Raw genomic sequence first — 23,873 nt, forward strand, 5'->3', positions numbered from 1 at the left:
ACTTTGGATATATAATTCAATGATTTTTGGTTTATTTACAGATAGATATGTACAATTTTAGAATATTCTCATCTAAAAAAAAAATCTGTACTCTTAAGTCTTCATCCACTATACCTCTTTTATCCTTCCAGCCCTAAGCAACTACTAATCTAGTTTCTTGCTCTATAGGTTTGCCTATTTTGGACATTTCATATAAATTGAATTATATATATTGAATTATATAATATGTAGTCTTTTCTGATGGGCTTTTTTTCTTTTTTTGGTACTTTGAATTGAACTCAGGGGTACTTAACCACTGAGCCACATCTACAGCCCTCTTTCTTCTTCTGAGGGCCTCACTAAGTTGCTGAGGCTGGCTTTGAATTTGCAATCCTCCTGCCTCAGCCTCCCAAATTGCTGGGATTACAGATGTGTGCCATTGCACCTGGCCTCTGATGTGCTTAATATAATGGTTTCAAGGTTCATCCATGTTGTAGCATGTGTCTGTACTTTGTTCTTTTTAATAGCCACATAACATTCCAATATATGGATATACCACATTTTGTTTAGCTGTTCATCAGTTGTCGGATAATTGACTGTTGGGAACAATGCCACTGTGAATACGCATGTCCAAGTTTTTGTTTGAATACTTGTTTTTAACTTTCATGGAGTATATGAAGAAGCTAAATGTCTGAGTTATATTGAAATTCTGAGTTTAATTTGTTAAGGAACTGTCAAACTGTTTTCTATTGCAGTTTCTCCATTTTTAAATTTCCACCAGTATTATATGAGAGTCAATTTCCCCACATTCTTGCCAACAGTTGTTATTGTGTTTAAAAAGATAATTTTTATTATAGCCCATTTAATAATAGGTATGAAGTGTTATTTTGGTTTTGATTTGCATTTTCCAAATGACTAATGATATTTGAAATTTTTTCATGTTACTATTGGCCATTTGTATATCTTCTTTGGAGAAAAGTTTATCGGATCCTTTGTATTTCTAAATCAAGTTATTTGCTTTATTTTTGAGTTGTAAGAGTTCTTTATATATCATAGATACAGGTCTCTGTTAGATATGACATGCAAATATTTTCTCCTGTTCTGTGATATACATTTCTTTTTGCTTACTTGATAGTATCATGGAAACACAAAAGTTTTTAATTATCATGCAGTTCAATTTGTTTCCTTTTGCTTGATTTGGGCGTAACAGCTAAGAATATATTGTCAAATCCAAGATGATTTATCCCTGTTTTCTTCTTAGAGTTTTGATTGATGACAAGTTAATCTTTATATATGGTATGAGATAAGGAATCAATTTATTCTTTTGCATGTCGAAATCCAATGTTCCAGCACCATTTGTGGAAAAGAATTCCTCATTGTCTTGTCTAGAGATCATCTTATTTTTTTTTTTCAAATGGAGAGTACTGTAAAGTAATAGTACAAATATTATAAAAGATCTACTTGTTCCTCAACAGTTCAGTGAAGTTTACCAGGCTCACAAATGCTCTGTTTGGATGAGATCTTCGGAGAAAACTGAGGAATGATTTTTGAGAAAACTGAATTAAGTTTTGCCCCTGGGTCAATAGGTTGCTGAATAGGATCAGTGTAAGTGAAACCAGGAACCCAAATTCAGATGGGACAAGATTCTAAAGTGCCACCCCATTCTCATCCTAGGAATTTGAATAAAGTTTGAGGTGTTCCCCAAGGCTTTCAGCAGAATCACTCAGATCTGAAGGGCTGTGAAACTAGGGTTGAATTTTGGACTATGTTAATAGAGCTAATGTAAAGTTCAGGATATTAGGACACAGTAGAGAAGAGCTATGGTGAGAGGTGAAGCACGAGAGGAAAAAAGGGCAATATTGGACTATACTATAAGAGCAATGGAGAGCCAGTCAGAGACACGAAAGGGGAGCTCAGAGTCAAAACTGTGCCATGTTTTTCTTTGTGCCAGTACAGTGCTTGGCTTAATGTAATCCCTCTATTAAAAGTACTGAATGGAATGAAGAAGTAACACTCAGGATTATACTGTCTTATGAAGTCATTAGACCAAAGGTTGGCCAACTATGGCCTATAGGTTAAATCCAACCCACTACCTTTTTTTTGTAAATAATTATTTTATCTGAATGCAGCCACAGCCATTCTTTTATGCATTGTCTACAGTGTTTAGCTGCTTTTGCATTGTTATGGTAGAATGGAGTAGTTGTGCCAGAGATAGTAAATTCTAAAATATCTGATTATTTAAAGAAAAAGTTTATCAACCCCTGCTACTAGTTAGTCAAGGAGAGTCTTGGTGACTATCGATTTTGGGTGCTGTAGAGGGATGCTGGTATTCAGCTGTCAGAGAGCTGATAGGGCCTTTGAGGTCTGACTGTGATCAACAGTCATGGTTTGGAGGACATGACAAGTGAAAAATATTTAAATACATGTGATTAATGACAAACTAAGCTTTAATATTTAGCTCTGTAAAAGTTACATTTAAATCATAAATGAGTCCATTTCTCAACATTTGACCCCCATATATTACTCTGTCCCAGAGGATAAGCCAGTAGAAAATGTTAATCAATCATGTGAGCTGGCATCCACCTAAAGGTGGTAAATTGCAAATAGCCATTTAAAAATAAAGGACAGTGCAAAATTAGTCATGTTTCTCTTTTATTTTAGGGTCTTATGGCCTCCCACCCTATAATGCTTAAAGTACTATATAGGAGGAACCAAGTTAAAATATGAGGTTTTCAGATGAAAATAATTTAAAAGTTTAACAAAACACATCTCCATAACAAAAAGGATAATGATCAAATTACAGATGCTGCAATCTATAGCCGATGGAAATTAAGTATCATACTTATTTTGAGGAAAGATGCATTTTCTGTGGATGAACCAGTGTCTCATTTGAAGTTATTTTATAGAATTTTAAGTACCATATCCCGTATCAAAAGGGCTAAATTTAGTTACAAATTATTGGGAGGCAGGATTAAAGGAAAACAACAAATATAACATATTCCTTTTTAGTTAGCAGAATGCTAATGATAAAAAAAATATTAAAGAATCAGAAAGCAATGAAGTAAATTCAGAAGCAAAATGGGAATCAATAATGAAATATACTAAGCAAATATCAAGATACTTCTTTAAGTAATGTTTGTTTGCCTAATGAATTTGATAACTTGCAAGAGGTAAGAAGTCAGGTGAATGGAAAAAGGAAATAGGAATCTGTGATGATTTTGAGTAGCTGTCACTGCCGCTGTTAAATTTTCAATAAAAGAAATACAAAATAATACACTACCTGTTTATGTACTTAATATTCTTAAAAGAGATCAAGTGAGGGTGTATGAAATAGTGACTACAATAATTGTTATAAAATATACAAGTAAAGTAATTGAAGTACTGGGTATAAAGATTATTAACTTGCTCTTGATCGTGGGTAAGCCAGAAACATAATCCAAATAGAATCTTGGTTTTATTTCTGTTTCCAGTGTTTTCTGCTAGCCCAGTTATTCACAAAATGAACTAAAAACTTTTAAAAAAATATAGACTTCCTTGCTGTAAGACCTAGTAAGTCAGACTACATACAGATGGAGCCTGGTGATGAGTATTTTCAGAAAGATCCTCAGATGAGATTTTTTAAAATTTTTTTTTTAGTTGTAGTTGGACATAATACCTTTATTTTATTTATTTATTTTTATGTGGTGCTGAGGATTTAACTCAGCTTCTCGCATGTGCTAGGCAGGCATTCTACCATTGAGCCACAACCCTAGCCCCCACCTCAGGTGATTTTGATATACCTTTGTCGAAAACCAGTCCTAGGTAACAATGCAGAGCTAGATGGTGTTGTCTTGTACAAAAAAGGAAATGAGGTGGCTTATTTGAGAACCATTTTACATCACTATTAAAATTGCCAAGTTATTTCAAAATAATTCATATTTTAAAAGGGTTAAAAAGTTGACCTGTGTTTAGGAAATTGAGCTGCTGAGAGCTGATGTATGCTGTGATTCAGGTTCGCCCTTATCATTAGGATGGACAGTCCCTAAAAACCAGGAGCTTTTTGATTTGTTTTGTTTTGTTTCACTTACAAAAGCCCTATGGTTTGCATTGGGAGTCATAGACCCAGAATTTGTTCTGAAGAAGCAAGCCTCAGCAATGATAGGGAGGAGGTGCTACTGTTACCATGACGATACTTTCCAGAGAAGTTCAGAAGAATAACATTTAGGGAAAAGTGAATCTTATATAAACTATCTGACTGCTTTTTAAGAGGGAGTTAAGATAGGTTCTGAGAACACATGATCATCCTGGCTTTCTCAATCAGGGGACTGTGAAAGGAAAGAATTCACATGAAAAGGGAAAGTAAGTTTCAGTTATTAGGAGCCAAGCATATCCTTGATATCTAAGTATTGTTTCAAATAATCTTTTATGGCAGTTTTTAACTAGCTGATCAGATGTGTATTTAATTTTACAGTTAATGAAAGGCAGTATTTTCTCAAATGTGTTCCTTTTGAATCTTACACTAGTTAAGGGATTTTGGAGTCAAACATCGCCCAACCACAGACCACTTAGGTAAAGGAATCAATATTTCAGTGAAAAGCTACTGATGAGTGCTTTTGCTTTTGTTTTTGGTACTGGGGATTGAACCCAAGGGTACTTAACCACTGAGCCATATCCCCAACCCCTTTCTATTTTTTAAAAATTTGAGACAGGGTCTCACCAGGTTGCTCAGGGCCTCACTAAGTCACTGAGACTGGCCTTCAAATTGTGATACTACTATCTCAGCATCCCAAGTCACTGGAATTATAGGCATGCACCACTGTACCTGCCAAATGAATGCTTTTTGAAGGCACAGTGAATTAGCCTAAATTTTTACCCATCTCTTTTTGGCCAAATATACATTGCTATTTTTGTCAGGGATAACTGCCTATCCCCAGGTCAAATATGATCTGCTACAGGTTTCCTCTGACTCAAGGGAAGCTCTCTCTAATCTGATGATCCTTGGAGTGGAAAAAAGCTGGAATTTTGAGCTGAAAGCTACTCTTATGAATCATATTACAGCAGTAGAATAGGAGCAGCAAGGTCTGATGCAGAATAGAAGTGAACAGAGCCCTTTCCTCTCCAAATAAAAATATTCCTTTTCATTAATAGTATCAGTTTACAAAAAATTTTGTTGAATATGATCTTTACATTTAAAAAAAATTAAGAAGAAACATTGAGTTATAAATTTCAGTGATTACTGTTTCTGGATAAAAGATGTATACAAGTTTTCTTCCTTGTTCTTTAATTCATATTTTTTCTGTTGGATAAATGGAGAATTTGTTTTCTCTGGATTTTTTTTCGGTTTCCAAATTATGTGTAAAGAGCACATTACCTTTGTAATTAAAAGAAAAACCTTTCTTTTTCTTGATGAATGTAAATAGTATATCCGTAAACTGGAATAGATCCATGAAGTCTGATCAAGATGGTGAAAGCCTCAATGCAAGCAGAGCAAAATCTGGGAGAATGCTGTTGCATCTGGCAACAAGAACCTATAGAGGGGCCAAAAGAGTCTTCAAACTCTTCAAGGGCTGCTAGCATGGGGATGCTGAGTTTTATTATTTTCATGGCTTCAGAGGGAAGAACCAGAATCATCAGGTAGAAATTACAAGGAAAAAAAAATGTTCTCATTAGAAAGAATTATCTAATGATCAAGAACATTAAAAAATGTAATGCAGGCTGGGGTTGTGGTAGAGTTCTCACCTAGCATGTGCGAGGCCCTGGGTTTGATCCTCAGCATCACATAAAAATTAATAAATAAAATAAAAGTATTGTGTCCAACTACAACTAAAAAATAAAACAACAAACAACAACAAAAATGTAATGAACTACTTTCATGGTAGTGATGTCTTATTTTGGAAATTTTCAAACTGAAGGTAGGTGATTTTCTGTCTGAGTTTCTAAAAATAATTCTTAACTAAGAAATCTGGCCAATTAAAAATTTCAACTGAAACAAATCCACAAAGTTGAAGATGTTTCGAAGAGTCTGAATCACAAAACGGGAACATGACTACACAGGCTATTCACCTAGTGTTTTGAGATTTTTTTTCCCTCCCTCAAAATAATTCAAATAAACCAGATATAGGAAAAGCAGACACTAAGTTCTTGGTAAATTACTTGTCTGTATCTGTTCATATGTAAAATGGGGATAATAGTTTGCATCTCATAAGGTTATCATGAGGATTAAAAGAATTACTGCACATAAAGCACTTAGTACAGTGCTGACACACAGTAATCACTCCATATGTTAGATTTTAATCATAATGAGTAATATGTTATAGGAAATTTTGTAAAGCAAATATTCATACAGTAACTATGAGCAACAAATCCTGGGAGTATTTTTGAGCAGATGGTGTTAGAGGATGAAAGTGAACTACCACAAACACTTTTCATAAAACAAAAAATCTTGACTAAAATTAATTTTTAAATGATGGAAGTGACCACTCTAGAGTTCTAGAATGTAGTGAAGAATTTGATGTCTGAATCAAATTACACATCAACTTACTTTCGCCAAGTTCCTAACAAATAGGGACACTACATGGTCATGTTTTCCCTTCCCTATGATGTGATAAACACAAGAGCCCCAGAACAAATGTTTACTTTTTATTTTTTCATAAAAAATACACTAATATATTGAAACCATTTTTAAAGTTGTTGCTTCTAATTTTTGTTTTACCTGTCTTCTGAGGCAGTTGGGCGAGTGGTTGATAGTAGCGGAGTGTGTAGTTCATTAGAGAACAAAGTGTCTGAGAGAATGTCAGCTCTTTCTAACTCCCTGCAACAGTAGGGCCTGCCATGAATCACCTCCATACTTCTTGGCTAAAAAGGCACAATCTAGAAGAGAAAAAGAGGACAAATTTGGTCTGGGAAACTGGGCCGGAAAAATGTTTTGTACCACCAAGCCCTTTAACCCGTGGCTGCAATCCAGGAAAGTCTGTGGATCCTCTGATGTAAAATCAGTAAGAAATAGCAATTTAAGTTCTGTGGAAATGAATTTCAACTAAAACAAATCCACAAAGTGGAAGATGTTTCTAAGAGTCTGCATACTACACTGCAGGCCTGTAGGTCCATACAAATCTGCTACTTCGCACCCAACCGACTAAAATTCAGTTGTTGCTTCAAATTTAATCATAACTATTCAAGAACACTCAGCTGAATTTTACCCCCGTGGTCTTTCTAAAAATCAGGGAAACTTCTCATTCTAACAAAACCAAGAACTGTCCTCCTAGAAGATTCGCAGATTCTGGACAAGAATCCCATTGCAAAAAGGCGGGAACCCAGTTGTACAGCATGAATGGGACTCCATATGGGATTCCGGGTTCCCAGACTGGTCGGGTACCCGCGTATCCCTCCCTTCAACTTGGGGGGAACCAACAGGGTGCACTGGCCAGGGCCGCGGGTCCTGGGAGCAGTGGCCGAGCCTGCTGAGGGGTTCAAACGCACCTGGGATATTTGCCCGGGAGCGTCACTGGATTGCGCGTCCCCCTTTCCCCTCCCCAGAGCTGGCGGGTCTCCGCGGGGCGTGGAATTTCCCGGTTGCCCGCACCTGGGATCCCCGGGAGCTTGCGAACAGGTGCGGGTGAGGGAGAGAGAGGGACCGGGGACGGGCTGGGGGTGGGGTTGAGGGTGCCTGTGACGGTGACGGTGACCGCGGCACTAGGTAATGCATCCTTGAGGGGCGGGGGGGCTTCAGCGTGCCGGGCGGGGAGCAGAGGGCAGCTCTTTGCGGTCTCAGAGAAAGCCAGTCTGGAAGGGAAGTGGGACCGGAAGTGAGAAGAGAGGGCGAGACGCACTGCCGAGAGCAGCGAAGGGCTTTTCCGCCGCTCCAGCCCCTGGCCCCGCCTCTCACGATTTTTCTTTTCGCAGGGTTCCGCCCAGGGCGTCGCCCGCAGGTGCCCTCTGGTGGCCGCTGCCGGAGAATCGTTTTCTGTTTCGAGCGCTGTGCAGTCCAAGGGTGGCTATTATAACGCCTCTGCCTGGGGCGTTTGCTCTCTAGGTCTGGGCGAAGGAAGAAAGCAGGTCCCGGGGAGGGTAGCAGGGGGCGTCCTGGTGAGCTCCTGGGTTCCTGGGTTCTGCAAGCGGAGCCCCTGGGGATAGCGTCCCGATTCTTTGCTCTTCTTTCGCTGGTGGACGATGACGATGACTGGCAAATGGGCAGGTCGGCCTACAGATGTAGTCCTTTATCTACGCTGTCCCCTACGGCTTAGCCCCACCCACCTCGATTATCCCAGGTCTCCTCCAGTCCCCAAAGAAACTAATGCGAACGACGTTTCTACACCAACCAGGGTCTTGAGTTTGTGATGATAGTTGAGTACAGACCCCCACCATCTCTGAAGTAACAGGATGTGGGAGGGTTACCTTTACATAATGAAAAGCTAAAACAGCCTGCAGGAACTCAGAAAGTGCTGCAAAATTGACCCCCCTAAGAAGGGAGGTGTAACAGGTGCTTTGCTATTCTCCGCCTGTTTATACTTCTTCATCAACCCACAGGTATTCTGTTTGTGTTCTGCCTTCTTAGGAAATGTTAGCCGACATGGGGGAAGGAAGGTGCATTGGTATAGGCAGACAGATAATTGTGTACTCCTGGCCCTCTCCCCACCTGCCTGTAGTTGCTGCTCTAAGCCTGGAAGAGTAGGACATGCTGGAGATAGAGTGGTGGATAAAGTGAAGTTGGCTTTTGATCCATTTACCCATTTTTTTTCAATTTCTTATAAAAGGCCATCCTAGCCTTTTGTCATTTTGTTGCTCTTGGGCTCAGGATCTCCAATTAAATTCCCTCTCAGCCTAGCCCATTTCACACTCCCAGCCTTCCAGCCTTCCAGCCTTCCAGTGCTTTCCATATTCCTCCTTTTCTCTGTGCTGCACCTTAGTCCCATTTCATCTTGGCCTGAGTCTTCCTGGGAGAAAATAACAGTATAATAGGCGAATCAGAGCTGTCTTGATGATGACACCAGGAAGGTTTTGGTAACCCCAGGTTGAATGAGCAGGATATATAGTGCTATTTACCAGGTTGTATGTTTGAAATTTTATTTTAGTTCAAATGAGCCTAAGGGGTAGGAAAATGTAATTATTTCTTATAAGTTTTTTTTTTTTTATTGTTGGCTGTTCAAAACATTACATAGCTCTTGATATATTCTTATAAGTTTTATTTGAAAAATTCATTGATAAGTAAGAAAGATTGTCAGAATCTTTTTACACAATTGTTCTCTTTGGAAATGCTTCTTCATCTGAAAGTTTCTCAGGGATGGTCAAGATTGAATCTATTGTGTTTGACCAATATACTGTATTTCTAGCATTTGAGATTTAACTCATTTGCCTCAGCCAGCAGATTATGTGAAGGTGATTCCCAACAACACAAAGTGGTCTTCGACTCATGGATACTCAAAGTGACTGACTTCTTAGGTAAATCATGGCCAGTGGGGTCAGTAGATCACCTCAGTTTACCTTCCTTCTGCTTCTGACATTTTGATTTCTTTCACTTTATCATTTCCTAGTAATCCAGGGAAGATGAAATCTGGGAATGAAAAAAGTATATGTCTCTAATACTGTGTCTGGGTTGACAAAAATTCCAACTTATGCCTAGACCTTTCCTCTTCATTTAAAGAATATGCAGAAAGAATATAATAATGTAAAGCTTGAATTAGTTTATAACCTTTCTTTTAAGTCTGTTACAGAGACCTTTAACAAAGTGGTATTTGAAAATGAATTAAATAAAAATTTGAGGATCACTCCTTGGCAGATAAAAATATTTAAAAAATGAAAACATTTGGATCTGTTACTTGCCTATAAGATGTATTGGAAAACCTCTCCATGATTAAAAAAATACACATTTTTAAAGTGCAAGACTTTAAACCTTATTGATTCCAGTGTATATATCTACTTACTAGTAGGACAATTAAAATACACACACATGCACATACATACAATTCTGCTGTCTTTAAAATTAAACTACAAATGAGTTAAATGATGTTCTAATATTCAAATTTTCCCCTTGAGTAACTGCCTTAGTCCATTTTCTATTGCTGTAACTGAATACCACAGACTGGATAATTTTAAAAGAATAGGAGTTTATTTAACTCACCATTCTGGAGGCTGGGAAGTTCAAGAGCATTATGCATCTACTCAGCATCTAGTAGGGCCTTCTTGCTGCATCAAAACATGACTGAGCGCATTGCATGGCGAGACAGAGCAAAGGTGCTAGTTCAGGACCCTTCCTCATCTTAAAAACACACTCATGTTTTTAAGAACCACCTTCATGATCTCGTTGTTTACAGTGACAAACATCTGACTAACACAAACTCCTGACAAGAACAACTTAGAGAAGGAAAAGTTTACTTTGGCTCATGGTTTCAGAGGCTCATTCCATGGTCAACCAACTCTGGGTCTAAGGTTAGGCAGAATATCATGGTAAAGGGCATGGTGAAAAGTGCTATTCAACTCCTGGCAGCCAGGAGGCAGAGGGCCAGAGGAAAGAGATGCAGGGAAAATGAACCCTTGCAGGGCATGCTTCCGCTGACCCACCTCCTTCAGCCACAGCTTACCTGCCTATAGTCACTACCCAGTTAGTACACGCAAAACTAAGATGGACTGATTAGGTTACAGCTTTCATAATCAAATCATTGCACCTCTGAATATTCCTGAATTCACACAGATATGAGGTCAGACACCTCATATAAGTGATATCATGAAATATATATTTTTTTCTGTGGTTAGCTTGTTTCATTCAGTGTAACATCCATTTTAGCAAATGACAATATCACATTATTTGTTAGTACTGAATAATATTCCATTGTGTGTAGTGTGGCAATGATTCTACAGCTTTGCAATATAATATTAAATCAGGAAGTGTGGTACTTCTAACTTTGTTTATCTTTCTAAGAATTGTTTTGGCTACTAGGGCTCTTTTATGTTTCCATGTGAATTTTATGATTGATTTTTCTATTTCTATGAAAAATATTGTATAATCTTTGCTACTGTGAATGGTGAAGCAATGAACATGGGAGTGCAGATATTCTTTGAGATGTAGTGATTTTATTTCCTTTGGGTATATGCTCAGAGGAGGGCTTCTGGGTCATAGGGTAGTTATATTTTTAATTTCTTTAGAAACTTTCATACCGTTTTTCAAAAATGGCTCTACTGATTTACATTTCCACTAACAGTTTTCTTCACACTTTTGCCAACATTTGCTATCTTTGATTTTCTAATTTAACTTTTTTCAGTGCTGAGGATCAACCCAGGGCCTTGCAAATGCTTTACCACTGAGCAACCCCTTCAATTTCATCTTTGACTTTTTAATAAAAGTCATCCTAGTGGGAGTGAGGTGGCATCATATAGTGGTTTTGATTTGCACTTCTATGATAATTAATGATGTGAAGCATCTTTTCATCTATGTGCTGGCCATTTTTGTGTCTTCAATGTTATGTCTATTCAGATCTTTTGCCCACTTTTTCATTGTCTTTTCTGTATATAGATCTTTTGCTGCTTTGGTTAAACTTGGTCCTAGAGAGTTAATTATTTTTGGTGCTATGATAAATGAGATTGCTTTCTTGATTTCTTTACCAATTAGGCCATTATTTGTGTGTAAAAATACTACTGATGTTTTTATGTTCATCTTTTAGCTTGCAACTTCACTGAATCCATTTATTAGTTTTCATAGCTTGTATTTGTGTGTGTGTGTGTGTGTGTGTAATCTTTGAAGAATTTTACATATAGAATTATGTCAGCTACAAGGAGAGAGTCTTCCTTTCCCATTTAGTTACGTTTTTTTTTTTTTTTTTGCTGTTCTTCCTAGTACTTCCAGTACTTTGTTGAATAGAAGTGGGTTTTCTTGGTTTGTACAAGATCTTAGTGGAAAAGCTTCCAATTTTGTCCCATTGACTTCACTGTAGGTTTTTCACAAATGGCCTTATTTTATCAAGGAACTTTTCTTCTATAGACTGTTGAGAGTTTTTATTAAATAAGAAAATGAGACTTTGTTGGATGCTTTTTCTGACTTGAATTTGAGATGATCACGTGGCTTTACCTTTCATTTTATTACTGTGATACATCACATTGATTTGGATATGACAAATCAGCCTTTCATGTCACGGATGTATCTCACTTAGTTATAATATATATTCTTTTGCATGTGCTGCTGGATTTGTTTTGCTAATGTTTCATTGATAAATATTGATCCAAAAATCCTCAAAGAAATTGGCCTATAGTTTTCTTTTCTTGTGGTATCTTTGGCTTAAATATCAGCGTGATCCTGGTCTCATAAAATGTGTTTGGAAGTATTCCCTCAAACTATTTTTTGGAAGAGTTGAAACAAGTATTCATATTAGTTCTTCTTTGAATGCTTTGCAGAATTAAGCTATGAAGCCATCTGGTCCTACTTTATTGAGAGATTTTTAAAAGTACTTTTTCAATTTCTATATTTGTTATTGGTGTGTTCAGTCTATTTCTTTCTAACTCAATCTTGGTAGGTTGTATTTTTCTAGAAATTAATGCATTTCCTCTAGGTTATTCAATTTGTTGGTCCCTTTTGATCCTTTGTTTTTTCCTGAGTCATCTGTTTTAATTTTTCCTTTTTTATTTTTGATTTTATTTATTTTGGTCTTCTCTTTCTCTCTTTAATGTTAGTCTAGCTAAGAGTTGTCAATTTTGTTTATTTATTTTTTTTAAACAACTCGGTTTCTTTGTCTTTTCTGGATTTGATTTATTTCTTTTCTGATTTTTATTATTTCCTTTATTCTGCTAATTTTGGTTTAAGTTTGTTCTTTTTTTGTTCATTGCAGCATAATATTAGATTATTTATTTGGGGTCTTTCTACTTTTTAACATAGGCATTTATTACTATAAACTTTCCTCATAAAAGAGCTTTCGCTACATCCCATAGATTTTGGATTTGAAGATTTTTTTTTAATGTAATGATTGGAACCTCCACATTTTTTTGAGGGCAAAAAAAAAATCAAGATATAGAATACTTGTAGAGTATGCTACCATTTGGATAACAAGCGAAAGAAAATTATATATTTTCTTATAATAATGCATACACACAATTTCTTACATACCCATAGAAATTTTCTGGAAATATGCACAAGAACCTGTACACATTGGTTGACTTTGGCCAGGGGAACTGGTAACTGGAATTGAGTGGATCCGGGAGGGAGATGCTTTATCATATTCATTTTTGTAGCCTTTGAAATTTAAACTGTATTTTCTGCTTGGTGCACATTTCTGGAAGCAGATGTTAAGACAGAGTTTGAGATAAAGATATTTATTGAAGATCAGCACCTATAGAGGAAGGAAAGGAAGCAGAACTAGGACTGAGAAGTCCATCTGTGATGGAGTCCTAACAAAATCTCAGCTCGGGCTGGGATTTGTGGCTCAGTGGTAGAGCGCTTTCCTACCATGCACGAGGCATTGGGTTCAATCATCAGCACCACATAAATGTTAAATAAAGATATTGTGTCCACCTAAAACTAAAGAAAAAATTTAAAATTAAACAAACAAACAAACAAACAAACAAAAAACCTCAGCTCACCTCTGGGGAGCTCTGCAGCACATATGGCCTGTCAGAGCCATTCCAGTTGGGTGGAAATGACCTTTATACCCCTGCCTTGATCAGGTATTAAATGCAGGAAAGCATCTAGGAAGGCTTAAGGTGGGCCAGGGGTAGAGGCAATCTCTGCTGGAGTTGACCACTTGGATAGCAAATCCTACTTTGAAGGGAGATCTCCTACTTTGAAGGGATATCTAGGTACTGTGTCTCAACTATGAAATTCTTTCTACTTGTATACTTTTTAAAATTAATTTTCTGTATTTATATATGACAGTGGAATGCATTGCAATTCTTATTACACATATAAAGCACAATCTCCTCCAACTCCCTCCATTTACCTGCAACATTGATGTGGCTGTGTCCCTGTAGTATGCTGTTTTTAAATCCTTTGGGTATACCAAGGAGAGGGATAGCTGGGTCAAATGGTGGTTCCATTCCTGATTTTCCAAGAAATATCCATACTGCTTTCCATATTGGCTGCACCAATTTGCAGTCCCACCAGCAGTGTATAAGTGTACCTTTTCCCCCACATCCTCACCAATACTTATTGTTGTTTGTCTTCATAATAGCTGCCATTCTGACTGGAGTGAGATGAAACCTTAGAGTAGTTTTGATTTGCAGTTCTCTAATTGCTAGCAATCATGAACATTTTTTCATGTATTTGTTGATTGATTGTATATCCTCTGAGAAATGTCTGTTCAGGTCCTTGGTCCATTTATTGATTGGAAAGCAATTCCAATCAAAATCCCAATGAAATTCCTCATAGAAATAGAAAAAGCAGTCATGATATTCATCTGGAAAAATAAGAGACACAGAATAGCTAACTCAGTCCTTAGAAGGAAGAGTGAAGCAGGTGGCATCACTGTAGCAGACCTTAAACTATACTACAGAACAATAGTAACAAAAACAGCATGGTATTGGCACTAAAACAGACTGGTAGATGAGGACACAGAGACTCAGAAGATTATAATTATTTCATGTTAGACAAAGGCACCAAAAACATGCATGGAGAAAAGATAGCCTCTTCAACAAATGGTGCTGGGAAAACTGGAAATCCATATGCAACAAAATGAAATTAAACCCCTATCTCTCACCATTCCAAAAACTCAACTCAAAAATGGATCAAGAACCTAGGAATAAAACCAGATACCCTGTGTCTAATAGAAGAAAAAGTAGGCCCTAATCTCCATCATGTGGAATTAGGCCCCAACTTCCTTAATAAGACTCCTTTGGTGTAAGAATTAAAATCAAGAATCAATAAATGGGATGGATTCAAACTAAAAAGTTTCTTCTCAGCAAAAGAAACAATCTGTGAGGTAAATAGAGAGTCTAGATCTTGGGAGCAAATTTTTACCCCTCACACATCAGATAGAGCACTAATCTCTAGGGTATATAAAGAACGCAAAAAGCTCAACGCCTACTTGTAGACTTTGTTGTGAATTCGGATGAGCATGAAATTCCATAGTGTTGAGAGGTAGGAAAATTCTTTTTCAGAGAAATAAATCTTTAGACATCTTACCTTGTTTACCTTTTAGGTACCCTTTCTATTTTCTTAATGATTTTTTTCATGTAGTTTCTAAATTAGTATTCACACTCAATTTATAGCTGATGTAAGTAGTATAATAATGTTTTTTAGACATTTGGAGCCTAATAGAAGAAATCCTAGACAAGTTGAAAATAGTTGTTAAGGGGAAAAGAAATTGGAAAAAAATGAGGTTGGGACATAGGATGGTGTTTTTTCACCCAACCAGACACTTTTGAGAGTGAAAAAGGGTCATGTCTGGGATAATAGGTATAAATTGTGTTATGAACTGTTATTCCTCCCTGCTAACTTCATATGTTGAAGTCCTAATTTCTAATGTGCAATGTGACTATTATCTGGAGACAGGGTCTTTGGGAAGTAATTCGGTTAAATAGATGGGGCCCTAAATCTATTGAAGAAGGGGAAGAAGTCACAAGGGATGGGGGGAGGAAGAGAGGGGAGAGAGGAGAGGGAGACATCTGTCTCTCCATGTACATATACTGAGGAATGGACATGTGAACATAGAGTGGGAAGGCAGCTGTCCACAAGGCAGGAAGAGAGTCCTCACCAGAACTTGACCATCCTGGCATCCTGATCTCAGACTTCCTGTTTCCAGAACTGTGTGAAGATAAATTTCTATTATTTAATTCACCCAGTTTATAGTATTTTGTCATGGCAGCCCCAACAGACTAGTACAAATTGGAACTGTGCCTGGAAAACCAGGATGACTACTCATCCTTGAACACCATTCTATGGCTGATGTTAGCCTAAAAGCCCTGCTTTTTTTTTTTTTTTTTTTTTTTGAAGTGCATTGCTTTCATTAGTCCTCAAGAATAAACAACCTTACCCTGTCCTATCCCCAGCTTTTTTGTACCAGTGCACTGTATTTATTAGTGTCAGAGTGAACATTGCACACAGACCTGAGAACTGGGGAGAACAGATTTGCTTAGGAGAGAAACAAGACTTCAGAAATGATTTAGTGTCATGGGCAAAGTCATGCAAGGTAAGTCATATCAGGTTTGATTGGCAAGTGAGAGCCTCATGCATCCAAGTAGTCACCTACTTCAGTGATATATAACCTTGGCTCCCTGCTGGATCCATTCCTCCATCAGCCTGCCACCATTGCCCTCTAGCTATTCTGTGATGTAGGACATGACCAAGATTGACAGAGAGAGGAGGTTGAAGGGGCAGTAGTTAAAATGTCACCCACCGAGACTGAAACCCAAATGGCTTAATTTACCATGATGTGTTTTAATTAATGAGAGTGAAAAAGTGAAGAGGTTGTGGTTTCTAATCAAAGAAAGTAATTCGTCACTTACTGAAATGCAAATGGATTCATTGGAAGGGAAACAAGTTAATTAGGTCACAAAGATAAATTAAGACAAAACTAAAAACATGTTTACCTCAATTAGATCTACTGTTGGCTTGTGCTAATAAAAGAACATACAGAAATTAAAGATGCCAATTTAAATATTTTAGCATTGGACAACTTTGTGAAGTCAGTGACTATTTCAATTTTAGAATAAATATCACTTTTGTCTCTCATTGCAGATATTATAACATAAAAAGAATCTTGCTTATTCTCAAAGGGTACTGGGTTTTAAGTACTCTGTCTTTCTTTGAGGATGGACTAATGGTACAAACAAATGGTCCTTAGTTCATAGCTAGACTCAAGATATAAAAAATGATGTTTATTTTTTGCCTTTTATAAACTGTTGAATTGAGGTAATTGTATATTAGTTTAAAAATGTTAAAAATGTTTAAAGTTGTTAACTGAGCCCTGAGTATACAGTGTGTTGTACAGAATAAAACAAGAACCTCTTAAAGACTTTGCTGTAGTGGGGTTTGGTGCAGGTTATTGTTTTGGCCTAAGAATTTAAAATTAGTTATGTATAGACATGTCACATTTTCTGCCCTCTTGTGGTTAAAAGTAATTTTGCAGCATTGGTTATATTTTAGTGCTTTAAGTTACAAGGGACAAGCTATATGGTATTTTAAAAGCAGTGTGACAATTATGTTGGTGCATTGCTGTAGCTAATCACTTTTGTTGCATTTTTTAAAGAAAGAGAAACAATAGTTTTATGTTTTATTAACTATAATACACCAATGCTTAGAAATCTGGCAAAAAGTGAATAGATTTTATGATAAATTTTCTTCAGGATTAAAATAATATTTCTCTTTCAAAGAGTCTCAATTTGACATTAATCTGGTTATAATTTAATTTGACTCCTGCTCTAATAATGCTTTTCCTGTTTGGCACTTTTTATAATTAATTCCTATGTTTAGGATGAGAGTATGGGTAATAATTCTTTCCATTTTCTAAGCTACACATAGGATTATATGTATTACATTCATTCCATATCATGAGAGGAAAAATGCCATGATATTCGTTGAGCAGCTGTTTTTATTATCTTTGGGAATCTTTTTGACTAATTATTATTAGATATTCTAAGACATTAATTGCAAAATTTCTAGATTTTATTAGCTGTAATATAAAAAGATGAGGGAAACAGATGAGACATAAAGTAAAAATAAGTCATTAGGAAGAATATGAGGAGCTCTTCAGTTCAAAGAAAAGTGATATAAAATAGCATATGAATAATTGTTGGCCATTTTTTATTTCCTAGGAAAATTAAACTCAAACTCTTCATTTATATTACTATTTTGAGATAAATTTCTCACCATATCTAACTGCTGACAGAAACATTTGTCCTCCTAGGTATTTCCAAAGAAGTACTAGTTCTGGTTCCAGATGAATCCAGTATATCTGATCTGGTGAGGTGATAAAAGAGTGCAGGAAAAAATTGGTTAGTATCAATACCCCCTTTGAGACATACTTAAAGAGAATATAGATAATATTTAATGTTTTGGTGAGAAAAACTTGACACTTCTAAATGATAGAAAAATCTGTGAGAAAGGGCATCTCTAAAAATCATTAACCTTATTGTTCTCATAGGAATTTTTTTAATAGCCAAATAATGCTAAAATTTTTGGGGTAGTTATGTAAGTATTAATGTGAGTATAATTAATAGTGCCAAGTTATGTAAAAAGTCAAGTGAAATGTACTTAATGCCTCTGAATTTTAAGCTAAATGGTTATTAAAGTGGTAAATTTTGTGTTTTATATATATATATATATATATATATATATATATATATATAATCACAATAAAAATATTTTGAACAGATCAAGTGAAATTTCCCTGATTTTTAAATATTTCTAACAACACTGAATAAGATATGCCTCATCCAATAAATTTTAGGAACTCAGGGTCACAAAATAAATAGTACGTTCAATAAACATTGTATATAATAAAAAGGGACACATTTCCCACCAGGTAGGATTTTCCTAATATCATCCTGACTCCTAGGTGTACCATATTGTATTTTCCATTAAGCATTTAGCTCCATTGTCCATGTAGGTGAGAGGGAGGGAGAGGCTACTTACTGCACTTCATGCTGGTGGGCCCAGGCATACTTTCTTCTTTAGTGCTTTGTCCCAATTTCCAAATGAGATCTGTAACAGACTACAGATTGCCCAGGGAATGCAAGACCTGTCCAGGCATGCGCATACCTCCTGTCCACCTTTCCCCCATCCCTTGCCAATGACTGCATTTCCTGTGGCTCTCTGGACTGGTTCAGAGCTGCCACTGGAGCAGAAATGGGAGAGTTGAATTTCACCATCGAACAATAACACTTTGCTATAGGAGAAAAATCACTAGATGCTTCTTGACAGTCTAAATAGTGCAGCATTTATTCTGACTCCCTTATCCTTTATGATCACTCATTACTGATAAGGTAGTCACCTCCTTACCTGCTCTGAAGATAGATACCTTAAGGAATGACTATGTTAAAGCTCTCCAGAAATTTTTATCTTTCTTTCCTCCTTCCTTCTAAAATCTGTTGTGTTTAAAAACATTGAGGATTTTTTCCTGGACCCCAGTGTGTTCATTTTTCTGATCTAATCTTTATCCAGCTGATGTTTCCTGAATGCTTAATGTATTAGAGGGCCAGAGGGCAGGTTGTGCTGGTGGTCAGGGCAGTGGGTAGAGGAAGAAGAACATGAACTTTGAAGTCAGGCAAACCTCAGTAGAACCTGTTGTTTGCTCTGATTTAGACAACTCTTGATAAACTCAATTCCTGCTTTTAAAAATAAGAGTTTAAAATAGCATTAAATGTTAAAACAGACAATTATCATAACAATAAGTAGTTGCTATTATTATTAAGCTGGAGAGAGGATATGAAGATGATTAGGATAGTCAGTGCAGTGGTTCCTAATAAGGGACCACTTTGACAACTTCTGGAGACAGTTTTGTTTGTCACAATTATAGAGAGATCCTATTGGCATCTAGCAGATAGAGGCTATAGATGCTGCTAATCATCATCTGACATGTCAGGTAGTTCCCCACAAACAAAAACTTATCCAGCCTCAAATGCCAATGCCACTATTGTCTAGTGAAGGGAAAAAATTAAAGTACATTATATCTTTTATATAAAAAGAAAGTGAGCTTGTAGAAGTTGAGCAAACCTGTCTAGTTATGTACCCAATAGCCATGCCTTTATTTATTTATTTATTAAATAGTAAGAGTGGTTGAAGCAATCTGCCCAAGGCAGGAACTGAATTTCCCAGTGTCATTTACAGATTGGGGTAGCCAGTTTATTAAAGAGAAAATAGCTGGATAGCACTTAAAAACAAAAACAACAAGCAAACAAATAATCAAAAAAAACCTTTAAAGTTTCCTTTGTTTTTGCTACCTGAAAAAGAACGTGATAGCCTGGTGGGGGCTCAGGATAGTGGCCCAGAAAGATGGCAGGAGAATGGCTCCCTGATGACTATGTGTAATTCTTACACCATCTCAGAACCGCTTCTTGCCAGAAGTTTTTAATGTGAGGAAGAAAAGAAAAAGTCCCTCTTGGTTGAAACATTATTATTTAGTTTTTTTTTGTTACATGCAACTGCATCCAAATTTGACCTGTGTCTCAAAGGATTTTGAATGGTAGAAAAGGAGCCTTGGAGCTAAAGGAATTAACAAGAACAGAAGCACAGAACAGAAACACATGCGTTTTCAGGAAAGAACATATGGTTTTGTATGTCCCTTAAATAATCTGACAACTTCCACTGGAAGATTGTAGGTGATGTCTGCAGGACGACCTTTAGGAAGAAGGAAGAGCAAACACGCGAGTGGGTGAAGCGGAGGCCAGCGCTCCCACCTTTCTCGCCTATTTCATTTTGTTGGTCACAGTTAGGTGAACATTGACCTTTCATTTTTCTCAATGAGAAATTTCTCAGAATCAGTACATTTTTTTCATTTTTGTATTTCTCAAGGTCATTGTCACAGTCTGATATATGAAATGTGGAACTGAAATCACATGAAAGTCGCCTTTTATGAAATTTGTTACTGTATCAGGCCTGTTTGATCCCTAGCTCTCCCCTGACACCCCTTCCCTCTGCTCCCTTTCATGGACTCGCTGAGTTTTAGGGTAGGACCAATCCAAGTGGGATTTCCTTTGGGGAAGGAAGCATTAGCAGAGAAGAGAAGGAGTATAGAGCGGAATATTTGGGGATCTGTGCCTGGGAAAGCATGTCTGGGAGAAGAGCACTGTTACCACTTCCACTTTATGTACTGTGAAGAAGCTAGTATTTCGAGGAAGTTCAGGCTGAATCACTAGAGGGATTGTGATTGTTCTGGCATTATCTTCTCAGCACTTAAATGGCCAGGCAGATGGCAATATTCATCTAAAATTGAATTAAATATTAACTTAAAATCATTCTAGAAATAATCTTCCTTTGCCATAATTCTTAAACTTTATGGGATCACAGACTTCTTTGAGAATCTGAGACCTATGAAATTTCTCCCCAGAAAAATGTAATGCTTCAGAAAAAAATAATTTTAGAAGCTATGAGCATCCCTCTCAAATCCATCTTTGTTGTAAATAATGTAATTTTTTTGAAGTTTAACCCCAGACACCACAAAGTCTAATAGACATTAAGTTTAAAAAAAAATCACCAATTGTAGACTTTTTGAAGTCTATAATTCCTCAATTGGTGGGAAACTGGTTCTGTTAATCATCAATTGCCTCACTCATTTGGAGCCGATGAAAGGATAGGAATTGGGTTTGTGCAGAGATTTCTTTGTAGAGAGTTGTTACTTTGCTGTGAATGCCCCTCACTCTGCCCAGGTGTCAGGGATTACTGTGTTCCTTATCCTTTCCTATGATGCATAAATGTGATCCATGTGGTTGAAAGAAATGAAGGCCAAAAATGTTAAATAGAGACTGGGACCCAGTACAGAGGAGCATACTGGGCCGGTGATGGGAGGGGTGGCTTCAAAGATTTCTGAGATGCCCTTGAGGCCTTTGTACAATTGTTGTGATTAAAAAGTACCAGACTCCCTTTATCTGAGCTAATGTCTTTAGCATGCGCTTTTTCTTCATTCTATCCTGGTCAGGCCATAGGTTTTCTAAATCTTTTCCCTCTGCTTCTTTTTGTTCCTGAGTCTCATGATAAATTTGACCAAAGGTGACTGGTGGCACTCATGCCACAGATGAATGTTTTGTTGTTTTGAACTTTCTACCAAATAAACTAGTTCATCACTTAAAATTTTGGCTTCACTTAAACAGCCTTTGGGCATGCGTGAAATGTATCCAAGTTCTTTATCACAGTGTAAGAAAGGTGGCCTTTAGTCTAATTTCCAACAGATTCCTCATTGTCATCTGAGACTTGTTTCGGAGTTTCCTCATCTTATGAGCCCTCACCAGAATCATCCATAACTCTCCACTGGCAGAATTCTAACCTTTTTCTACCCTGCCCCTCCAAACTCTCCCAACCTTTGTCTGCCTATCACCTGATTCCAAACTGCTTCCCCATTTTCATCTATAGTTATAGTAATGATCTCATTCCTCAGCACTGATTTTCCATTTTCTGTCACTATAACAAATATCTGGGGCTGGATACCTTATGAAGAAAAGAGGTTTATGTAGGTCACAGTTCTGAGGGTTAAGAGCATGGCATGGGGCATCAGCTTGGTTCTGATGAGGACCCCATGGTGGATGACATAACAGTGGTGGGAGCTTGTGTAGCAGTGAGAGATCACATCATAGGAAGCCAAAGAGCGAACAGGAGATCTGGCTGAGTCCTTTATAACAATCTGCTCTCATGAAAACTAACTTAGGGGACCCAGAAGAGCTGCCTTAATCCCTTTGCAGGATGGCACCCCTAGTGACCTTGGCTCCAGACAGCCCCACTAGGCTCCACTTCTTTTATTTATTTATTTATTTTACAATAGAATGAATTTTGACATATTGTACACAAGTGGAGCACAACTCATTCCTCTGGCTGTACATGGTTCAGAGTCACTCCAGTAGTATAATCATACATGGGTATAACATAATAGTGTCTATCTCTTTCTACTATCCTTCCCATCCCCACAACCCCATCTCTCCCCTCACTCCCCTCTACACAAACCAAAATTCCTTCATTCTTCCCTCTATCCCTGCCCTACTCTGGATCAGCATCTGCTTATCAGAGAAAGTATTTGGCCTTTTTTTTTTTTTTTTTTTTTGGATTGGCTTATTTCACTTAGCATGATATCCTCTAGTTCCATCCATTTACCTGCAAATGCCATAATTTCATTCTTCTTTAAGGCTGAGTAGTATTCCATTGTGTATATGTACCACATTGTCTTTATCCATTCATCTGTTGAAGGTGTCTAGGTTGCTTCCATAGTTTATAGGCTCTACTTCTTAAAGGTCTCACATCTCTACACTGCCACTCTGAGGATCAAGCCTCCAACACATGACTCTTTGGGGGACACACTCAAGCCATTTCCAAACCATAGCTTCAAGCATAGGACCCTATGTGACTGCATGGGTCACAGGCCCATGAGGCTACCATGAGGTGAGCAACAAAGGTAAGAAGAGGAGAGGTCACTGCTAGTGGTCCTGTTACCAAGAGACTTAGGACAAGTTTCTAGTGGAAAATTTTTGTAGTGAAACGCTGTATGTGATCCTGTCTTCATGATTCTGCAAACCCTCAGCCAAATCATAAACTCCCCATACACTTATGGGAATGGGTTTCTTATGGAAACTGGTAAAGGAACTGGTCTGGGCCAGAAAGAGTAAGACAAACAGATGAACAACTAGACATCAACTTCCCCTTATCTAACAGTTTTCATAAATTCAGGGGTTTAAGTAAAGAACTCATGTTCTATGACAAGAAATTTCCCTGTCTTATAGAGAGACCAGTTGGCCTTTTGTTTATTTGCATGACAGGATATTGCCTGATATTTTTCTCTATTGCTCAGAATGGGTGACTAGGGACTAGATCTGGAGGTATAGAGCTCTGATTATCTGAGGGTATAAATAAAACCATGGATAGCAGGAGCCAGACACTCCTTTGTGGTTTGCAAACAGAAGGCAGAACCACAGCAGTCCTGCCTTGGCCTGTGCTGCTCCTAGATGTCTAGTTTTGAGAGTTTGACCTGGAGCAGGGGTGGGCTGCTATATGCCTCTTTTCCTGGATGCCAAGTGCTATGGTTTGGATATTGTTTAGGTGCAGCCCCAAAGGTTCATGTGCCAGAAGCTTGGTTCCAATGTGACAGTGTTGAGATGGTGGGATTTTAAGAGTGGGTCCTAGTAGGAGATAATTAGGACACAAGGACGTGGCCTTTGGAAAGGACTAATGAAGTCTCATGGGACTAGATAAGTTCCTGTAAGAATGAGTTGTTAAAAGGGAGCCTGGCACCTCTCCTGAATTCTTCTGCATACACTGCTTGACATTCTTATATGTACTCCCACAATTGCAATGCCATCTGTTA

General features: G+C 37.4%; 1 protein-coding gene across 2 annotated transcripts in view; it reads right to left on the minus strand.

Annotated features, from left to right (window-relative positions):
* Spmip4 (sperm microtubule inner protein 4) overlaps nucleotides 1-7,902 on the minus strand; it is a 34,587-nt gene extending 26,685 nt beyond the window's left edge. For both annotated transcript variants that reach the window (XM_046463594.2, XM_046463592.2), the window contains exons 1-2: nucleotides 7,438-7,902; nucleotides 6,671-6,828 (exon numbers count right to left, since the gene is read on the minus strand). In XM_046463594.2, coding sequence (XP_046319550.1) covers nucleotides 6,671-6,804 — 134 coding nt within the window. In that variant the 5' untranslated portion in view covers nucleotides 6,805-6,828; nucleotides 7,438-7,902. The remainder of the gene's footprint in view (nucleotides 1-6,670; nucleotides 6,829-7,437) is intronic.
* Nucleotides 7,903-23,873: the final 15,971 nt, after the last annotated feature.

The sequence above is a fragment of the Marmota monax genome, unplaced genomic scaffold (genome assembly GCF_021218885.2).
Source record: "Marmota monax isolate L192 unplaced genomic scaffold, Marmota_monax_Labrador192_F-V1.1 WCK01_AAM20220418_F8-fsc00057, whole genome shotgun sequence".
NCBI lineage: Eukaryota > Metazoa > Chordata > Mammalia > Rodentia > Sciuridae > Marmota > Marmota monax.